At 39.0% G+C, this 18,500-nt stretch overlaps 1 protein-coding gene across 2 annotated transcripts in view; it reads left to right on the top strand.

Moving 5' to 3' along the window:
• Galphas (G protein alpha s subunit) overlaps positions 1 to 18,334 on the top strand; it is a 43,879-nt gene extending 25,545 nt beyond the window's left edge. For both annotated transcript variants that reach the window (XM_043413442.1, XM_043413443.1), the window contains exons 7-11: positions 5,988 to 6,042; positions 6,123 to 6,196; positions 6,431 to 6,610; positions 7,344 to 7,548; positions 8,002 to 18,334. In XM_043413442.1, coding sequence (XP_043269377.1) covers positions 5,988 to 6,042; positions 6,123 to 6,196; positions 6,431 to 6,610; positions 7,344 to 7,548; positions 8,002 to 8,148 — 661 coding nt within the window. In that variant the 3' untranslated portion in view covers positions 8,149 to 18,334. The remainder of the gene's footprint in view (positions 1 to 5,987; positions 6,043 to 6,122; positions 6,197 to 6,430; positions 6,611 to 7,343; positions 7,549 to 8,001) is intronic.
• Positions 18,335 to 18,500: the final 166 nt, after the last annotated feature.

Here is an 18,500-nt window from a genome sequence, read left to right as displayed (position 1 = left end):
CGGGCTACGCTTCAACACACAGAAAAGGTTGCCTATACAGACGACATTCGCTTGTTCGCTTGCAAAATATATCGTATGCAGCCTGCACCTTCGTACTTCTCGAGACTATAATATCTGTCAAACTAGATGGTCAATCACCTTGATTTTTTGTTCACAATAACTGTGATATCCTGCTCTAGCTCCTCCTCGTTTTTTATGAACTTCCTGATTTTAGTACTAGCGGTAGAATTAATAATGTGCTGTTTGCCTATGCATGGTCCATATGTTACGTGTTAAGGAGTTTCGGTACAGGCGATACAATGTTGCCATGCTAAACCATGCTAAAAACATAAAAAATTTCAAAAAGTTTAGAATTTTATAAAATTTGGTGAACATATTCTTTAGTGCCAAATTTGACAATGCAAATTTTTTAAGATTTTTCTTCTACACAGTTATCGAGTAATTGATCACTAAAGTTCAAGTGTATAAGCATAGCATTTCCATACATATAGGTATACATTCCGGGCATAAGAAATCTGCTTTAATGCGTAATTACTCGATAACTAAGTAGATGAAAATTTTGAAAAAATTTGTGTCTTCGCACTTGATGTTGAAGAACATTATCACCAAATTTGATCAATTTCTTAATATTTTGACTTTTGTACCGAAACTCCTTAATTGAGTCAACTCTAATTACATATGTCTCGGGTTCGGGATGGTGAAACTTGTTAAAATTTTATATAGGTGTTGTTCATATGTTAAACAATACGTATGCCAAATTTAAATAATTTCCTAATTTAACTGTCTCGTGGAGGAACCGCTTTAATATAATCTCAGCAAGTCTCCTAATGAATCTGAAAAAAATTGGCATTATTCAGCAAGCCTTGTTGCCCAAAAAATTTCATACTTTTCGCATCATTTTTAACGGAGATATCACTGAATTACTTTCGTAAGGTTACAATGTTATTTGGCCCAAATTGTTATTGATTTATCTCAGCAACGACGCTCCTAAACTGTCTGAAAATTTAACTGATATTTCTTTACACTTAATAAGGTGCAATCGGTCTAAAAGCGATGACATCATTTTCATTCTAATGCCTCAACTTCCTTAAGCATTCGGTAATCCTTTATTTTTATCGTCGCTACGCGGATTCCTTAAATTTTTTTCTATCTGTGAGACAGTTTGTATCAGGAATTTATAATTATTTAGTTTCATGAATCATTCAATAGGAATTCGGTGATGATGGAATCTCCGTAAGCTCCCGCAGAAGTTTTACGATTTTTCAAGTTTCAATTCTTTATTAAACGTTCGCGTAACCTGACCACAAATTCCGCCAATCGATTCGCATGCACTTTAACTTAACTGTAATTTAAAATGAGTTATTTGTAGAATATTCGGGTTCGTGAAAGGAATACCGTAACGAGGGTTCAAGGAGGATAAAAAAACCTGTTATGAAGAGAATTCTTCTTGGGACTGCTCGACGTCAAAGATCGCCGCGGTCGTAACGGTTATGAAATAATCGCGTATTTTTTGCTCCCCGCGTTAGAGATAGAATGAAAAAATGAGAGTGAGATAGTTCTCTGCACGAATTTTGACACTCCGTAAACGTCTGCGAGCGTCGTCGTCGTGGTCGTTGACGATCGTGCAGTTTATACGCTCCACAACCCACGAGAGCGACACGCACACACAAAAAGCTCTTTCCTGTTTCTCGGCCCCGCTCAGCCGCGCTAATACCGGGTCCCGAGTTTATAAATAGCAAAATGTATTTTTGGATATGCTTCGAAATACTCGCCCTCGCTATAGATGACAATAAGCTCACGCTATGTGCGTGATCGCGCGACGAAGGTAGAGGCTGTTTCAAATAAAACGCATCGCGAAATCCGGGCACTTTCAAAGCGCGATTTCGTTAGGTTACATCGAGGGAGTCCTCGCGTTCGTACTCACCCAAGAGCCGAAACGTCAAAAGCGTAATCCGCCAATGGATCACCAGTTTCGTTTCTCTTGTCCGCTTCCAAAAGTTCATTCTCGTCCGATACGAGAGCTCCGCTGGTCCGAGACTCGGGGATGAACATGGACAGCAATTATTTCGATTATTCACCGGCTGGAGCGAAAGGTATCGAGTTCTCAATCGGCCCGAGCACATCTTCGAAATTGACGTTCGTAACGAGGGCTGGGAGGAGAAAGCCAGGAATAAGGCCATTATTATTGGCGTCTCTTCGTACTCGTTATGCCCCCAAAGTGCGTATTTCTATTTGTCAATTAAGGAGGGGCTCGAGTGACCTATGCGTCTTTCGCGTTTGCACGAATCCCAAAAGCATTTACATTCTGTCGAATCCTTGATTCCGAACGGACGCAAAGCGCCGATCGCGTTGTTACTTCAAATTTTCCTCGATTCAGGCCGCGCGTGGGACTCGAAAGATGGACGAGTCTCGACCCCGAAAAAATTGCGGAGGAACCTGCGGGATGAACTCGCACGGCTCTCTTTATCCAACGGGCTGAATACCCGACGCTAAAGGGCTCCTGTGCTCGCGTTCCACCTGCGGGTAGCCTCCGAGGCGGCTGTAGCCACAGCAACTTTTGTGCAATCGCCTCACCCTCGCTCTCTTTTCTGATATTTTCCTTCTGCCATTCAGCTCCCTTCCCATTCATATTTTTTCCCATTTTATTCGTTTAACGAAGTACATCGACAAAAATACTTCAGCGAAATCGATGCTTCGTACTTCGCGCAGCTGCTTCTCTAATCAGCAATTTTTCTCTCGTTTATGGACGCCACTTTTTTCGGCCGAGCCGCGATCTATGACTTTTGGAAGCGCCGAAAAAAAAGGCTGACTTTCGTACAACCTTTTTTCGTCGTTCGAGAAGCCTCAGAATTTAGTCCTCCGCTTTTGGGCACAATATTCATCCACCTGTCGTCGCTTCGATCGTGTTGAGTCTCCACGAGGCTCAGACCTCGACTCACTCTCGAAGGAAACGACGGAAGTATGGACGCCGAGCCGTGTCCCCTCTTCGTTTCTTAATTACACTTGTTGTTTTATTTGCCAGTATTTGTGACATAAATATATGCACTGTTGCGGCACTCAACGTAGACACGCTCGTAAGTCGATTGTGCTAAAGCTAGCAAATATCGATTGAAACTCTTAACGTACCCCGCACTGTACATACTTTAGTACAAAACTCTTCCGCCAGATAGTGACACTTGGAGCCCAAAGGATCACCATCGCCGATCGTCCCTTTTTCTCTACGACCCCAAAATTTTGCTCCGCAACTTCATAATTGCCGGTGCACCAACCATGTTTCAAAAATCATTTTTCTTTCCATACAACGAATGAACGCTTCTTACGAAGTTTATGAACGAGTACACAATAACAATGAACTATATGACGAAGGTTTGACCGATTGAAAAAAGGCTCCGTCAGTCGATTTTCGCCATCGTCCTGCGTAGGCTGACAGAGCCTTTTTTTAATCGGTCAAACTGTGCCGGAGAATTTCGATTTCGAAAATTCCAAATGGGGTTAGTCGACTGATCCATACTTTTAATGTGTATTACGTTATTAAGGATTGAACAAAATTGGTAAAATGAGCACTCGTAACCTCAGCTTATTTCGGCATTTCGTTTCTTCTCGGCTCAGGCCATTCCTGTCACAGCCTTCTGTCTTTTTATTGACGCTTTTTTCTTGATCCATTTCCCTTTGTGTTTTCCCTTGGCGCTCTCTAAAGCGTCTTTTAACATAAAAACCCATAGCATTTTAGCCTGGGACGAATGAAATTTGGGGTTCAGTCAGTGATGGATCCCCGTTCAGATAAAGACTTGTAATTTCATTCGCCAAAAAATAATTTGAAAAAATGTATTTATCATTTCGAATTATAATAACTCTGACACTATTTTAGAGTGATAAAGTCTTTAATTAGGAAGAAAAAATCGACCCAATTTAGAGACCCATAAAATACGATATTACGAGCATAATCTACCTTAATTCCAAACTTTTTTCATCGCTCGGAGATTCTCGTTATTCAGAAGCTCGGCCAGCGTCACTGTGTGCGAATTCTCAATGGAATTTTGACACGCCACACGAGAAAGCGGTTGGTCCTGTTCGGCTGGTCGTTGGGCTGAAAATTTTTCGCCTCTTTCAACTTCCGCTTGGAAATAGTAAATTTGAGGATGTAAATTCGAATTACAGAGAATTCGTCAAAGCCCGCAATTACTGGGGAATTTGATAAAATCCTGTTGCGGAAGTCCTCAAAGAACCGGATGCGAAAAGCAGCTCCCGTTGTTCGCAGAAGGCGAGGAATAACTTGCCTATAAATCGAATTACCACCGAAGCTTCGCTCGATATATTTGGCGCGAAAGAGATTAATTTAATTCTTGTGTCTTAAACGTATTTACCATCGTTCATCGGTTCCGCAACAAAACGAGGACTCGAGCGATTGAACGTTATTATTAGATTCGAATGCGTAATGCGATATTTTGTTTACGGCAACTGTGCTGATGAAAAGCAAGCTTTCTTTACGAGGGCGTTCTTTCAAACGAGCGTACAATTCAATAATAAGGCATAATTATCCGTTGAGCTGCCAGAGCAGGCTCGTCTGCGCTCGTAATCTCTTCGATCCGAGCCCTGCAATTCAAGTTATTTTCGTGAATTCACGTGTTTGAAAGGTCGTTACACATTCTATTTCTACGGGAAGATTATCAAAATAGTATTCCGCATGTAAATTTAGATCGGACGTGTGTCATAACGGAGCAGTTCATTCAAAAAAATCGACATTCATTCTCTTACGAATTTTATGCGAAGACGCACTTTGGAGCGCCACATAATAGTCAGAATAATCAAACGAGGCTCGAAGGCTCGATTTTTCGCGAGTGAATGAAATTAAAGATCCGTCCGACTCGGAAAGGATTGGGTCCGTCATGATTTTTCAATCGGCTCCATTCGATTGGAGTTTAAGTGGGGAAGCTTCGAGTCTCATCTCCGCTTACGCGGAGAAAAACGAAAATAACGAGGCCGCGGTTCGTTTATCCACCGTGCGGAAAATCGTATTTATTTTAGATTCTTTTTCGTCGACCGGTTGAAAAAATATTTCTTTTTTCTTTATTTTTTTATACAGAGAGTTTTATAAAGCTTGCATAAACGCCTGAACGTAGGCGCGCACGAACACGTGCCCAGTTGAGTACATACGATTCTGTCTCGCTTCCTCTCTCTCTCTTGCTCCGCACGGTTCGCTTCACGTTTCTCCTGTGAAGCCTCTCGTACATATATTCGTATACAAGCAAAGAAGAGTTTGCACGTACGATTGATAACGGGCAGCGGTGGCAGTGACCCATGACCCGGATAGGAAGTGGGAGGCGAAAAGAGAGAGAAAGAGAGCCAGCGAGCGCGAGCGGGGAGCAGAGAGAGCCAGAGGGTCGCCAGCAGAGAGCTGTACCGCGGCCGAGGGCGGCCGGAGACGGTCGGGGTTAGGGTAGGACGCTGCCACCCGCGATCGATTTGCCTCTTCGGGGCATCTCTCTCAGTTTCTTCTTCTCTCTCTCTCCCTCCCTCCCCCTTTTCCCTTTCGTCCCTCATTCGGCGTTTTCTCGTACCGAGAAAATCTTTTCCCCTTCTTTCGCCATAAGAGACCTCTAACTCCCTTATCTTCCTATATTATTAGGTTTTCATATACCTCGGGCTGAACTAAACGAGTCGCGCAAAGATAGATGTTTCGGTAATTGAACGTGTGCACCCGGAGATTCAGCCCCCAAAGCGCTTCCCTTCGAGAATCAATCTCGTCTCTACTCTTCCTTTAAAAATATTTACCAATCTATTTATCCGTATTGAAAGAATTTTTTTTCCATCAAAACTCACCCCCTTGTTTGGCCAATCGCCAAATTTCGTATTACTTTGGGATTACAGACGATATCGCGATGCTCGTCATCCGATGCTCGTGACAGACTCACAGAATTGCATTCCCATCGATCTCAATCGAACCGTCAGTCCACCTTTTTTAATCCACGCCTTTTTTCTGCTTTCAGTTTTCTAGACAAAGTTGCTATTGTAAAAAAACCGGACTACACGCCAACGGAACAAGTGAGTTGTCACAGCCCCGAATCTTTTCACGTCTCTATTTACCTGGCCACTCGTCACTGTTTTACTTCTCACTCTTTCAGGATATCCTGAGGTGTCGAGTTCTTACTTCGGGAATCTTTGAAACACGGTTTCAAGTCGACAAAGTTAATTTTCAGTAAGTCATCGTTTTTGGATTCTGAAAGTTTTTTGGAATTGGAGTCTTAGAGTTTTGGGCTTTAATGAAATTGCAGAATTCGTCAATCATAATTTTAATTATTTTCCGTACGTGCACGATGGAACGAACGAAACGCGACGAAGACGAAATTTCGATTTCTTGGGAAGCATCGAATCCAATTTCCATGCCAATTATCATACGAAATTGTGTTTCTCATAACTTTTAAAATTACAGCATGTTCGACGTTGGTGGTCAACGTGACGAGAGGAGAAAATGGATACAGTGTTTCAACGATGTCACGGCGATAATATTCGTAACAGCATGCAGTAGCTACAACATGGTCCTCAGAGAAGATCCAACTAAACTGAGACTTAGGGAGAGTCTTGATCTGTTCAAAAGTATTTGGAACAATCGGTTAGTAAATCTGGACAAATGATCTTTCTTCTCGTCCGATATTCTCGGACATTTTTTCCGACACTTTCGCTACACTTTCAATTCCAATTACGGTAATTATGCAGAAGTGGGGCTCCATCGATAAGCCGGCTGTTTTTTTTTACGTTTTTAAGTGAAAAGAATTTCTTATAATTATTTATGATCGCGGCACCAGCTTGTACATTTTTTCACGACTTCTTCATGGAAGGAAAAAACATAACTAATCACGTTATAATGTCGCATGACCTTTTTTTTAGAAAAAAAAAAATTAAAATATATTTTTTTTCAACTTTTTCGATCACGATAAATATTAGTGAGGGAAAAGAAAACGGAGGGGAGGTCAAAAAATCAAGATACGAAATAAACAAGGTGCTCCGAACCTATCCAACGATTCCGTGCACACATCAAAAGGAGAAAATTCGAGCTGCAGCCCTGGGGACATATTTTCCAGAATTCTATATATTTTGAATTTATCAAAATTTTGATAATCATCGCCACCTTCCGCCACCATAGAACACACGTAGCTATTTGTAAAAAATGATTTGGAGCCGTTCTGGGGTGGAGCCCGACACTTCTGCATAATTTCTCTAATTCTTTTCAAATCCGACGATTCAATAGAACTTTTCAATCTTAACGAATCGGAATTTTTTCATAACACGAGGTGGATTTTTTCTTCTGCAACAACGCTGAATGAATCGTTTTGTTTTTCCCACAGATGGCTCCGCACAATTTCTGTAATATTGTTTCTAAACAAACAAGATCTTTTGGCGGAAAAAGTGAAGGCGGGTAAGCACAAATTGGAGGATTATTTTCCAGAATTTTCGCGGTATCAGACGCCGGTTGAACCCGGGGTGGTAGCGGATCCAACGGAACCGCCGGAAGTTATAAGAGCCAAATATTTCATCAGGGATGAGTTTCTCGTGAGTATATTCGAAGTAACTGACCGAAGTTCCGATCGATCAAAATTTTATTCACTCGATTCCGGGGGAATCGGTTTTCAGCGTACTCTACCGATTACACGCGCGCTCCAACGTTTGCGTGCCAACTTTTTAGACGCCGCGCTCAAATGATCGAAGCTTTCACTCTCGAATCGTCAGTAGACGAGTGTATCTCGTTAGCGTTCATCGGCGTTATGTTGAATGAAAAAAGTAGTCGCACCAGAGGCCCTGATTTATCGAAGAATTTTCATTATTTCGTTCAATCAAATGTGCACCATTTTTTCCGTCGAAGTTGACAAAAATATTAGTAACCGAGCGAGCGTCGTTTGAAAATGTAAAAACAAGTTATTCAATCTGCACCAAAAAATGTTTGAGCAGACACAAATGTTGTGAAATGACTGAAGTTAAATATGAAACAATGAAATTGATTTGCAGCGCATAAGTACGGCAAGCGGGGATGGGAAACATTATTGCTACCCACATTTCACGTGCGCCGTCGACACGGAAAACATCAAAAGAGTGTTCAACGACTGTCGAGACATCATTCAACGTATGCACCTGCGTCAATACGAGCTCTTGTGACTTCGTTTCTACCTTCGTCTAGTATCATCGATCCATCTTCTCATTAATGTCACGGAGTTGTCACCTTAAGTTACGAGCCAATATGCTGATAAAAACAAGTCGAACGGCGCGGCATCATACTTCCATCGCTTGCGTATATCGTACGGTTGCACCGTTTGACGAACGTCTCAAGCAGCAGGAGAGAAAAGAGCGTGCGAGCGTCGGAGAGAAAGAGAGCGAGTGCAAGAGCGAGAGAAAAAGGAAATAAAGAAGGAAGAAAAACGAGATATACCAAGAAGGATAATAAACAGGAATAAAGAACTAGAGGATGAGGACTAGAATCACGATTGTATCATACGCGAATATATGTGAGACAGAATGTAGATGTCAACGGGTAAATGAACCTCCCTCTCGTGACTTTTCGATAAACGTCTACACGGATAAGAATATATAAGAAGAATGTGCACACAAGTTTTCGTGTGTATTGTGTGTATGTATGCGTGGCGTGTGCCTGTGTGTGCAAACGCTTATCCCGGATTTAACCGACGACGATGCCATTTCGAATAGTCGATGGACATGAAATGCTTGCCCACCCCTCCTCCCTCTCCCTTTGCCCCTTTCACTGACATATCGATTTGTGCATCAATATTCTTTGGCTTTTTTCTTACCAGACATCCATTTATTCCTTTCTTCCGACAAAATTCATTATTTACGAGCACACTTTCTACCCGAATTTGCAATTTTAGCTCCCGATCAGCTGGCGGACTAAAATATCCTTAAACAACCGTCTGATCGTCGTTCGTCTGCGTTTTATTTTCATAGTAATATCGGAATTATGTTAGACGATTAGAACTCGCATGGAAATATTTCATTACTCCAAGCCCATTTTTATTTATCATCCAGAGTTGTATCTTCTTGGTGAATTCTCCCTGACACGCGGACCTATGAATCGAGGCTTGACAAGTCCTACCGCCTGAGTGTTACGGAAAAGTAGCGAACCTCAATTTATGTAAGGTCTTTGGTGCTTTCCAATCCTTTGAAGTTACATTTCGTTCGCTATTTTAGTGTCTCGAGGAATTTTCGTCGTCCTACGAAATGCTAAATTTCGTGCGAAGACCGCATTTTTATCATCATCATTGCTAAAAAACCAGACCGCCCCGTAGATGTTTAAAACTTTTATAATTCTGACACTAACTTGACGTTAAAAATTTATCGATTTTTCTCCGACATGGTTTGCGTTTTTTTTTTACATTTATTTACAATATTCAAAGGGAATTATCAAGTCGGAATAGCGTAAAGTATGGTTTGCACGTTGATACTGACTTTTATGAAGGGACGAAAAAAAAACAGGAAGAGCAAACGAATAGAAATGATTTTTATTGTTAATTCGAGTCAATTGCGTTAACGTATTATCGATATATTTTTCATTCCGGTCACAAATGGTGAACCTTTGCACAGAAGAATTTTCAAAAGAATTTCTGTCCTCGTTTTTATTGAATCTCCGTCGGAGTCGATCTTTATTTTTTGTACAACAGTCTCATCGTTCAGAATCTCTCTCGATCGACGTTGGTCGATTGCCTATTATTGTATACCTTTCGAATCTCATGCGCCATGAAAATCGAAAAGAGAAAAAAAAACAGTAACGTCGATCTCGATCCGTCGTTCAGCTGTTCCCCGCTGCCTTCTTTGGCAGCAAGAGTATTTTGTAAATTGTTTCGTTTCCCCTCACAGTATTTACAACTGCGTTTTAATTGTAAAAACCAAACGGTTCATGAAATATGTACAGGGTAGAAGTTCGCAGGACTCTCGTCTTATGAATCGGTCACTATTTCGATTATATTTCCGCGTTACGAGTGCAACGGAAAAAAGCTATTCTCGAGTTTCGCGCTTTCGTTTCCACGACGATGAGTTTACTATTTTTATTTTTATTTCTTTTCATTCGCTGTTTTTGAGATCTGTACGGATAAGCACGACTGCGAAGCGTGTTTCTTTCTCAGGCTCGCCCCCGTTCTTTCTTTCTTCGTATTTATCAGTAATCAGAAACATGTGTGTAAATATCTTTTTACCCATACACATTACGTATGAAGACGAATTTCACAAATTCCCATGAGACGACTCGTCATAGTCATAAAAACCCGTTTTATCTTCGGATTAACAGATTTTAATAGAGCTTTTAATGAAATCATTAAACTAGTCGTTATTATTCTATTTTTGAAAACACTTCCCACGGAGGTCACTCACCCGAGAGCTAAGACGTTGATCGAAGGTCGTTGGCAAATGGCGATCAAAGAGCTGATGTCGAGCTTAACCGAGCTCAACTCCCCACTCGGTTCGAATTCACTCCGCCACATTAGAGCTTTTTATTTTTCTTTACGCATCGTGTATTAATCCATCGACTTTTTCGCGTTAACATTTCGATGTAAACTTTGAGAGGAGATCTGTTGAAAATGCGACGTTTTCATGGCTCGTGGTTTTTGTTTTCCAGTCACACACACAAGCCTGCTTATCGTTCAACGAGAACTCGCCTTTTTCTCGTTTTAGTTTTTGGAAAGCGCAGCTCTCCTCTCGAAGCTCGTAGGACAGCAGTTGCAATTTCTTCAAATTTTTTATCTCTCTCCCAGGAGAAGTATATCGGTGTCTCGTCTAAAAAATTGTTTCTCGCGCCAATGATATTACGACAATGTTGAGAGTGATATCATGATTTCGGACAAAAAGACACGTCGATTTTTTATTCTGTTTGTTAAAAAGGAAAATCTCGAAGTTTCGCACGATTTTGATCGCTTCAAAACATGGAATATTTTGTCGGATCACAGGTCATGCGTATACGCTCTACAAATAAACGAAACATTCGGCAACTCGAACGGAGAAAAAAGAAACCTCCTGATTTGCACACATATCTTCACGTAACAATAATAGGATCGATGTCGCAAACGGGCATGTTGAATTATATGTATAATTATGATGATGCAATTAATATATATATATAAACGACGAAGCCACAGTTTGTAAACTTATTTATAATAATATGAACTATAATTACTTTTATGGTTTTAGTAATGCGAAAAACAAAGAATAATTATCAGTTACGAAATGTTCTGTTTATTAGATAATCAATTACGAATTTCACAAGCGATCGATCCCTCGAGTGTCTGTATTTGACGAGCACAATGTATAGCGAGCAGCTGATTTATTTCGAACGGCACTTATTATTTCAATCGTGTGTAATAAATACATAATCGAGAAAAAATACTTGGTACTCGATGGAGTTACCAAAAGTGCAAACAAAAATGTAATATCCACGCTCTCGACGTGAGATCAGCGATAGAAAAAAGAATCAAAAATGTATTGATGCCGGACGCGATGACGAGTGTTTTTTTTTTAACTCTTGTTACTGTAATATTAATATTATTAATATTATATTTCCTATTATTACTACAACAATTATTACGGCGCGTTATTGTTTAAAGATTTATTTTATACTTCAATTCTCACTCTCTTCGGTTGACTCGATCGAATACCGCAAAAATTCACAGTTCGTTTTTCCGATCCCAATCCCGATTGGGCCCAGTGTAAAACACGCGACGCATCTCCTAACCGGCGATTAATACGATAATCCATAGAGAAAATGAAAAAAGAATATATAAATGTAAATTGTCAATGGTACTGTTACCAAATAACTTGAATAACGAGCGAACGAAAAGGAAGCGAAAGAGAGAGAATTAACTAAGAAGAACCGTAAATGAATGTTAGTACGTGTTGACGTGTGTGCGAATGACGTTTGGAAATATAGACGAAACATTTGAATCGGAGATCGCGAAGAGGAACAAAAAGCCCTGTAATTCGTCTTAAACGATTCGACGAGTAAAGAGCGAGAAAAAATGAGATAAATGACAACACGAAAGAAGATGAAAAGTAAAATAACAATACGCGCCGATCGCACAAGTATCCTGCTTTACGCCCAGAAGTGCAAATAAATCGTCTTTTGTACAGTCAATGATGATTGTGTGGTTAAGCGAGATTTCGACGAGGAAATGCGCCGAGACGCATTTAACAAAGATAAAAAACGAGCAAACACAAATCTTAAAACGTTAGGAAACAGTATTCGGTGTGTCGTCGTATTAATGCCTGAGAGCCCGAAAATTCATGAGTTACAAAATAAAAAGAGGACAAAATACAAACAGAGTAATAGCCGTATTAAATCTAGTAAACCGAACAAAACTCGTTTGCGATACAATAGCTCCGTATGGTCAATTTCAAGTCGACAAACTCAAATATGACCTTAACACATATTACATTTTTTCGTGTATTATCGCTCGTGTGTCTGAGAGACGGTGTAAAAGAGGAAAGCGAGAGAGAGCGAGAGAGAGTGCGCAGGAGAATGAATGCGTGAACCAAATGTTTATTATTGAATATATATATATATATTGCTTCGCAAGCAACAATCATCGGGTAATTTCTCGTTGTGCCACTGGAACCGAGAACAAATTAAAACACGAAGAAGAAAAAAAAATAATAAGCAATTCAGTGAGACTTTAGCACGAAATGATGGAAAATATAGAAAATAAAGAATGAGGACTAAAAAAAAACGATGTTTCAAGATATTTGAATATTGATTACTATCGGAAAAAAAAGATAAGTAATGAAGTAGGTAATTTGTGATTTTTTCGTTAGCGAGTGTGCAATAATGACTACACTTGTTTGTGTAGCGCACGCCCATTTTTGTTGATCGTTCATTTAGCCAGATTGTAATCGTCATTCGAATTGTCCACTCACTATTCTTATTATGATTGAATAATATCACGATCATCATTCTCATTGTAAATCGTCACGAGTGATCTCTAGCGTAGCGTCTTATCGGTCGGATTTAAATCGTCGATTATCCGTCTGAAGACCCGTGTATATTTTGTACTCGCGCGAACACTATGAAAGTTATGACGAGAGCCGAAGATTCAAAAAATCGAGTCAAAACAAGCTGTCGCGGATCCCGTTCAGAATTTTCTATTGGTCTTGAAAGCCTCGTAGAAAAGCTCGCTGTATAACGCGTACGTCGCTCTGAAATGGAGATCACGCGAAACAGCGTAACCGGAACAGAACGAAGTTAACCTACAAAATTGGTTAACGGCTACCCAAATTTGTCCAATTGCCCTCGAATCGATCTTTTTTCACAATTACGACCCAATACATCCGCGCGAATGACAAGCACAACCGAATCCCGGAATACATGTTTACATACGCACGACCTTAACACGCTCGAATCTTTTTGACCGTTTGTAAATCGACGACTCTATACCGAGGAACCGTGAGGAAGCTTTTCGTTACGACGAAAACGCACCGCCACATAAATTCGAAGAATTTCACGAGATTACGTTCCCAGTTTTCGGTATATAAAAAACTTTACTTGTTCTCAATTTTGGCACATTTCGTTTCGAGAACAATGCGGCTTATTTAGACAGAGAAAAAACTAGTTCTTGAGGATCCGGAGCAGTTATGAAAACGTGAGTCAGCCGTTGTTATATTATCGTCGTTGCACCTCGTTATGTCTAGTTTACTTTTATTCGTTCTCGCGATTTCTATGTTCAATTAATTGTGAAAGAATTTATTATTACAAAATATCATAAAAAAACGCCATTGCAATTGTAATTATTATTATTATTATTATTATCATCCTCATCTTTATCTCGTCGAGTTAGTTGTGACGCAGCTTCACAGAAGCGACAAAGAAAACAAAGTCAAAAATGAAGAATTCTGTATAATCCCGAAAAAGTATGTGTGGATTTGGTTCGTATGTTGGTATATAAGCTGAATGCTCTACATGTACATTCATCCATTAACTTAAAATATAACGATATCTATATCTATACACGCGTGTAAACACAGCCCATGCACACATATACACACGCACATGACACGGAGAAGGAAAAAGGTTATGTTCGCGTCTACGAAATGCTGCGTGTGCGAGTACCGGGATTTACTCGAGTAACGCAAATTCGCGGAAAGAATAATAAAAATTATTTCACCGCTGACTCTCGTTCGTTGTTGGCAAGTGAGAAAACGACGTTTATAATTGTCCCTGCAGCAACATTCGCCGTTATGATTATTCGTATCCCGTCGTGCGATGAACTGGGTGAGAAAAGATGAAGAAAAAAATGAGGTTCAATTTTATTGACATCGACGCATATACAAACCCACTGGATTTTTCAGGTCAATTCCGATGATAAAATTACGTCCGTTAGATAGCATGAAGAAAAGACTAAAGAAAAATATTTAAAAATTAAAAAAAGCATATAATAGAATGTGAATTTTTAACGTAATTTGCCGGATTCACTCTGAAAATGTTCGCGATACAAAAGTATTCGTCGTTTTTATCGGGAATACATATTATTATAGAAAGAGAAGAAAACTAATCGAATGAAATGTACGATGGAACAGATCGCATAACTGTAATTTTTAATGTCAAAATGTTTCATAATGTCGTACACTCGGATGAGGAAACACGAAAAGCTTTACCATCCATTTGTCCAATTTTTTTGCAAGAAAAAATAACCTTAAAAATGGAAGAACTCGCCCCCGTTCGCACATATTTTTTCGGGGAATCACCGGGATTCGATGGTCACGTTTTTTCCAAGTACTGCGAACTGCGATCCCGTGGCTGCTCGTCGAGCAACTTTGGACGACTGTGGAAAGACTGTGCGTCGGTGTAGTGAACCTTGCTTCGTTCAGTTGCGTCAATTAATCGTTAAAGACATTAGGAAAAAAACTCACAATCTTCATTGTTAATGAAATTGGTCGTTCGGTCTTTCAATCGTCGAGTTTACTTATGGCGAGGCATCGGAAAATGAAAGAAGTTGCGCGTCCGTACACTGCGTCATTTCTACGACTGGAAGAGAGGGAAAACACCCGATTTGACCGTTGAGGGCTATGCGAAATTTGAATAGAGCCAAAATTATGAATTTTCGTTATAAAATGTATTTAAAGAACATCACATTGCATAAGAATAAGACAAAAAATCAAATAACAAAGTGTCATGTTGATATGGAATCGTTACCTCTATTGAATTATCTACATCAATTATATTAGGTATCGTTATTATCCTTATTATTCTTGCTATTATGATTATCAAACCAAAAACGTTGACGATCCGGTTACGGGCATTTCGAACGGAATATTTGAGAAAAATGGATTGGAAATCCGGAAGTGTGACGAAATAATGTTGAAGTAATTTCGAACGAGTATGGCGAATTGAGGTTAAAATTCTCACCTTTTTTGTCTTCCGAGTACGTTCTTGGCACGCATTGAAAGAGACCTCTCGAACAGCGATAAGAAAATCAAACTATTACCCGACTCGAATTCCAACGCCTATTTGCACGAATATGCCAAATATATATAAATAACTGATTCTCTGCGGGGTATATTTGTTTTTCGACAACTCGAACTTTTGCGTAGGTACGTAAAAAGCCGTTACGCGTGTGTGCTCACGAGTCAAGGAATACAAATGAGAGGAAAATTGAAAACAAAGCATTTCAAAACATAAATACGAACTCGCGCGAGCGCACGCACGAACGTGTTTTGGTGTATATTAGTATACTTATACCAAAACAAAACGAGAGAACGCGAACGTCAGAAATACTTGATGATAAATGCATTCAAAAAAATATGTTTGTGCCTGGAATGCGCCAACAATGATAAAATCGTCCTCGACGAGTAGAAGTCACTCGCGTAAAGCATTCATCCCTCTACTAATGAAAGAAGCATAATAAGAGAAAAAAAATAATGTAATCGAAGAGCGCGAGGAGCGAGAAAAGAAGGATGCCATATATAAGACGGAGAGTAATCGCTCGTTCGTTTAAATCGTAAGGAAAAACCGTATAGGGAACGAAAATTTCTCCTTTTGCCGTTAGTTGTTTGTGAAAAGAAAAAAATAACTATATCGTCTTTCATAAGAGAAATAGATAATTAAATAAAAGAAAAATAATCTAAATATAAGCGTGCTACGGTGTGTGGTATGAAAAAATGATGACCGCGGCGTGAAAAGGAGAAAAAGATACGAGAACCAATTTTTCGAATACGAGCTGCGCGTATTGTTTTCCATTCTTTCTTTTTTTCGTTCATACGTTTTTTCATTTGTTTTTCTACTCCGCGGTATACGGAGGAAAAAGAAAAACATACCAAGATGGAAGATGAGTTACCAATCGCGGGATCGTGTCTCGCGAGAGTCCCATCCCTTCCAAGATTCTCGTACGATCATCCTCAATTCGTTGTTGCGTGTATCCTTAGCGTGTATGTTTAGATAAAAGGAAAATACAAACAAAATACCCGTCAAGTGAATTTAAAGTTACATGCGAAAATGAAAATAAGAAATAATACGATTACGATATACGTACCATTACGAGATTTAAACAATTTATTGATAATGCTATTTAGGAATGAATAACACTTTCACACTCGCATTTACGCGCGCGCCCGCACACATACATACTCACGTACACACAGGAACGGAAAACGGTAAACGCAAATGACACGTAAACAAAAAACACGCAATGGACTGTACGGATATAAAATGGCGACTGTGTCGGACGATGTTCCGACAAAATTTGTTAGAAATCAATAACGATCGAGATCACTCGATTCCACCAAATAATTCTCTATTATTTCTCGTACAGATTTTGCAATATACATGTAAACACATTTAGGACGAATGGTTTGTCGAGCCAGAAGGGAGAAGAGACTATACGTTAGAGCGATTTGCATCTAGTTTCAACTGATGAAATTTCGACTGATGAAAATTTCGTATTTGCCCAATGCTTTCTCAATATATATGACAGATATATATATTCGAAGTATTGAGACGGAAGACTTGGCGAAGATCGTTGCATAATGAACGAGAAGAAAGATATCCGCGGACCGATGTTAAATCAGTGAAAAATTCGGGACAATCCGAAATCGTGCGCAGGCCCTCTGGTGTATAAAATTTCTTCTCACCGGAGCCATTCGATAATATGGTCGTGAAATAGGGATCGTAGATCAAATATATATATATAATAAACAAAATTATTAATATGCGTATAAGAATATACATGTATATAAATGTGGAAATAAATGCGTGTATATTCGTATACAGCATAGCGTATATGTCATTAAATTAATTGCGAGCGAATGAAAAAATCAGCGTGTGCGAGTATATATTAGAGAAGAATACATGTGGATGCGCGACCGCGTTTCTAACCTACAAGAGGGAATAAAAAGTAAAGGGAAGTGAATAAATAATTTGAAAAAAGTAAATAAATGAAACAGAAAGAAAAAAACAAAGGGAAAAATAATATTTCATTCTCATTCTGTGATGACTGTTTGAATATAAAATGTTCACATCAATTTAAGGTAATAGATTATTATATCAATTAAAAAACTAGCGAATAAAGATATTCTGTCGTTGACAGTCGTTGAATGTACCAACTGCGCAAAAATTAAAACATCTTGAAAATAAGAAAAAATATTTAAAAATCTATATATATATACATATATATAGATATATGAAACGATTAACAGGAAAAGAGAGAACGCAGAAGGGATACCTCGGTCGCGTCAGACCAGCGAGACGTTCATGCATCCGTAAATTTTCGAATATCACGAGACCGAAAGCGCCAAGGAAACTAGACACACAGGAAAAAAATTGACAGAAATAAGAGACAACAAAATAACAAGTCAAATAAAATGATTGGAGGGAAATTTCACCTACACCACTATTACTAATACTAATACTACTACTATTACTACTATTACTACTACTGCTATACCTGGGATGCAGGGGGAAAACGGTTCTCAATGACAACAGCAAAAAATAAAAAACAAAGAGGAGAGAGAATAAAAAAGAAATAAGGGAGAGTACGATTTATACATATATTGTATAAGTTAGTCATTTACCTTTGCTTTTGGGAATATTCAGGAGTTTTATGTATGAATTATTATGTGTAATTTAACAAAGGAGTCGAACATAATACATATATAAATATAACGATGAAAAACAAGAGAAATAAAAATAATAAATATGAAAGGAAATGGAATAAAATTGAAGAAAAAAAGTGTGAACGCTGCAGAGACACTGTATCATACGTTTGTGTAACTAAAGTATAGAAAACAACAAAATCATATACGATTATAAAACTATAAAGATACAATAAATACTTACCGTATGTCTTATATAAATGATAAATGTCTCTGTGTTTTGGTCTTTATTTTTTTTTTTTTTTTCCATCAACTCGAATCTTCCAACACCGTCAAATAATAAAAACGCTTTAATTCACATTTTTGTAGCTACTGAAATGTATTCAAGATAAAAAAAGATTTGTTTCGACTACACAAACCCACGTGAGGTTAGA

This window comes from Venturia canescens, chromosome 2, assembly GCF_019457755.1.
Source record: "Venturia canescens isolate UGA chromosome 2, ASM1945775v1, whole genome shotgun sequence".
Taxonomy (NCBI): domain Eukaryota; kingdom Metazoa; phylum Arthropoda; class Insecta; order Hymenoptera; family Ichneumonidae; genus Venturia; species Venturia canescens.
Note: the sequence above shows the minus strand (reverse complement) of the source record. Positions and strands in the feature narration are given on the sequence as shown.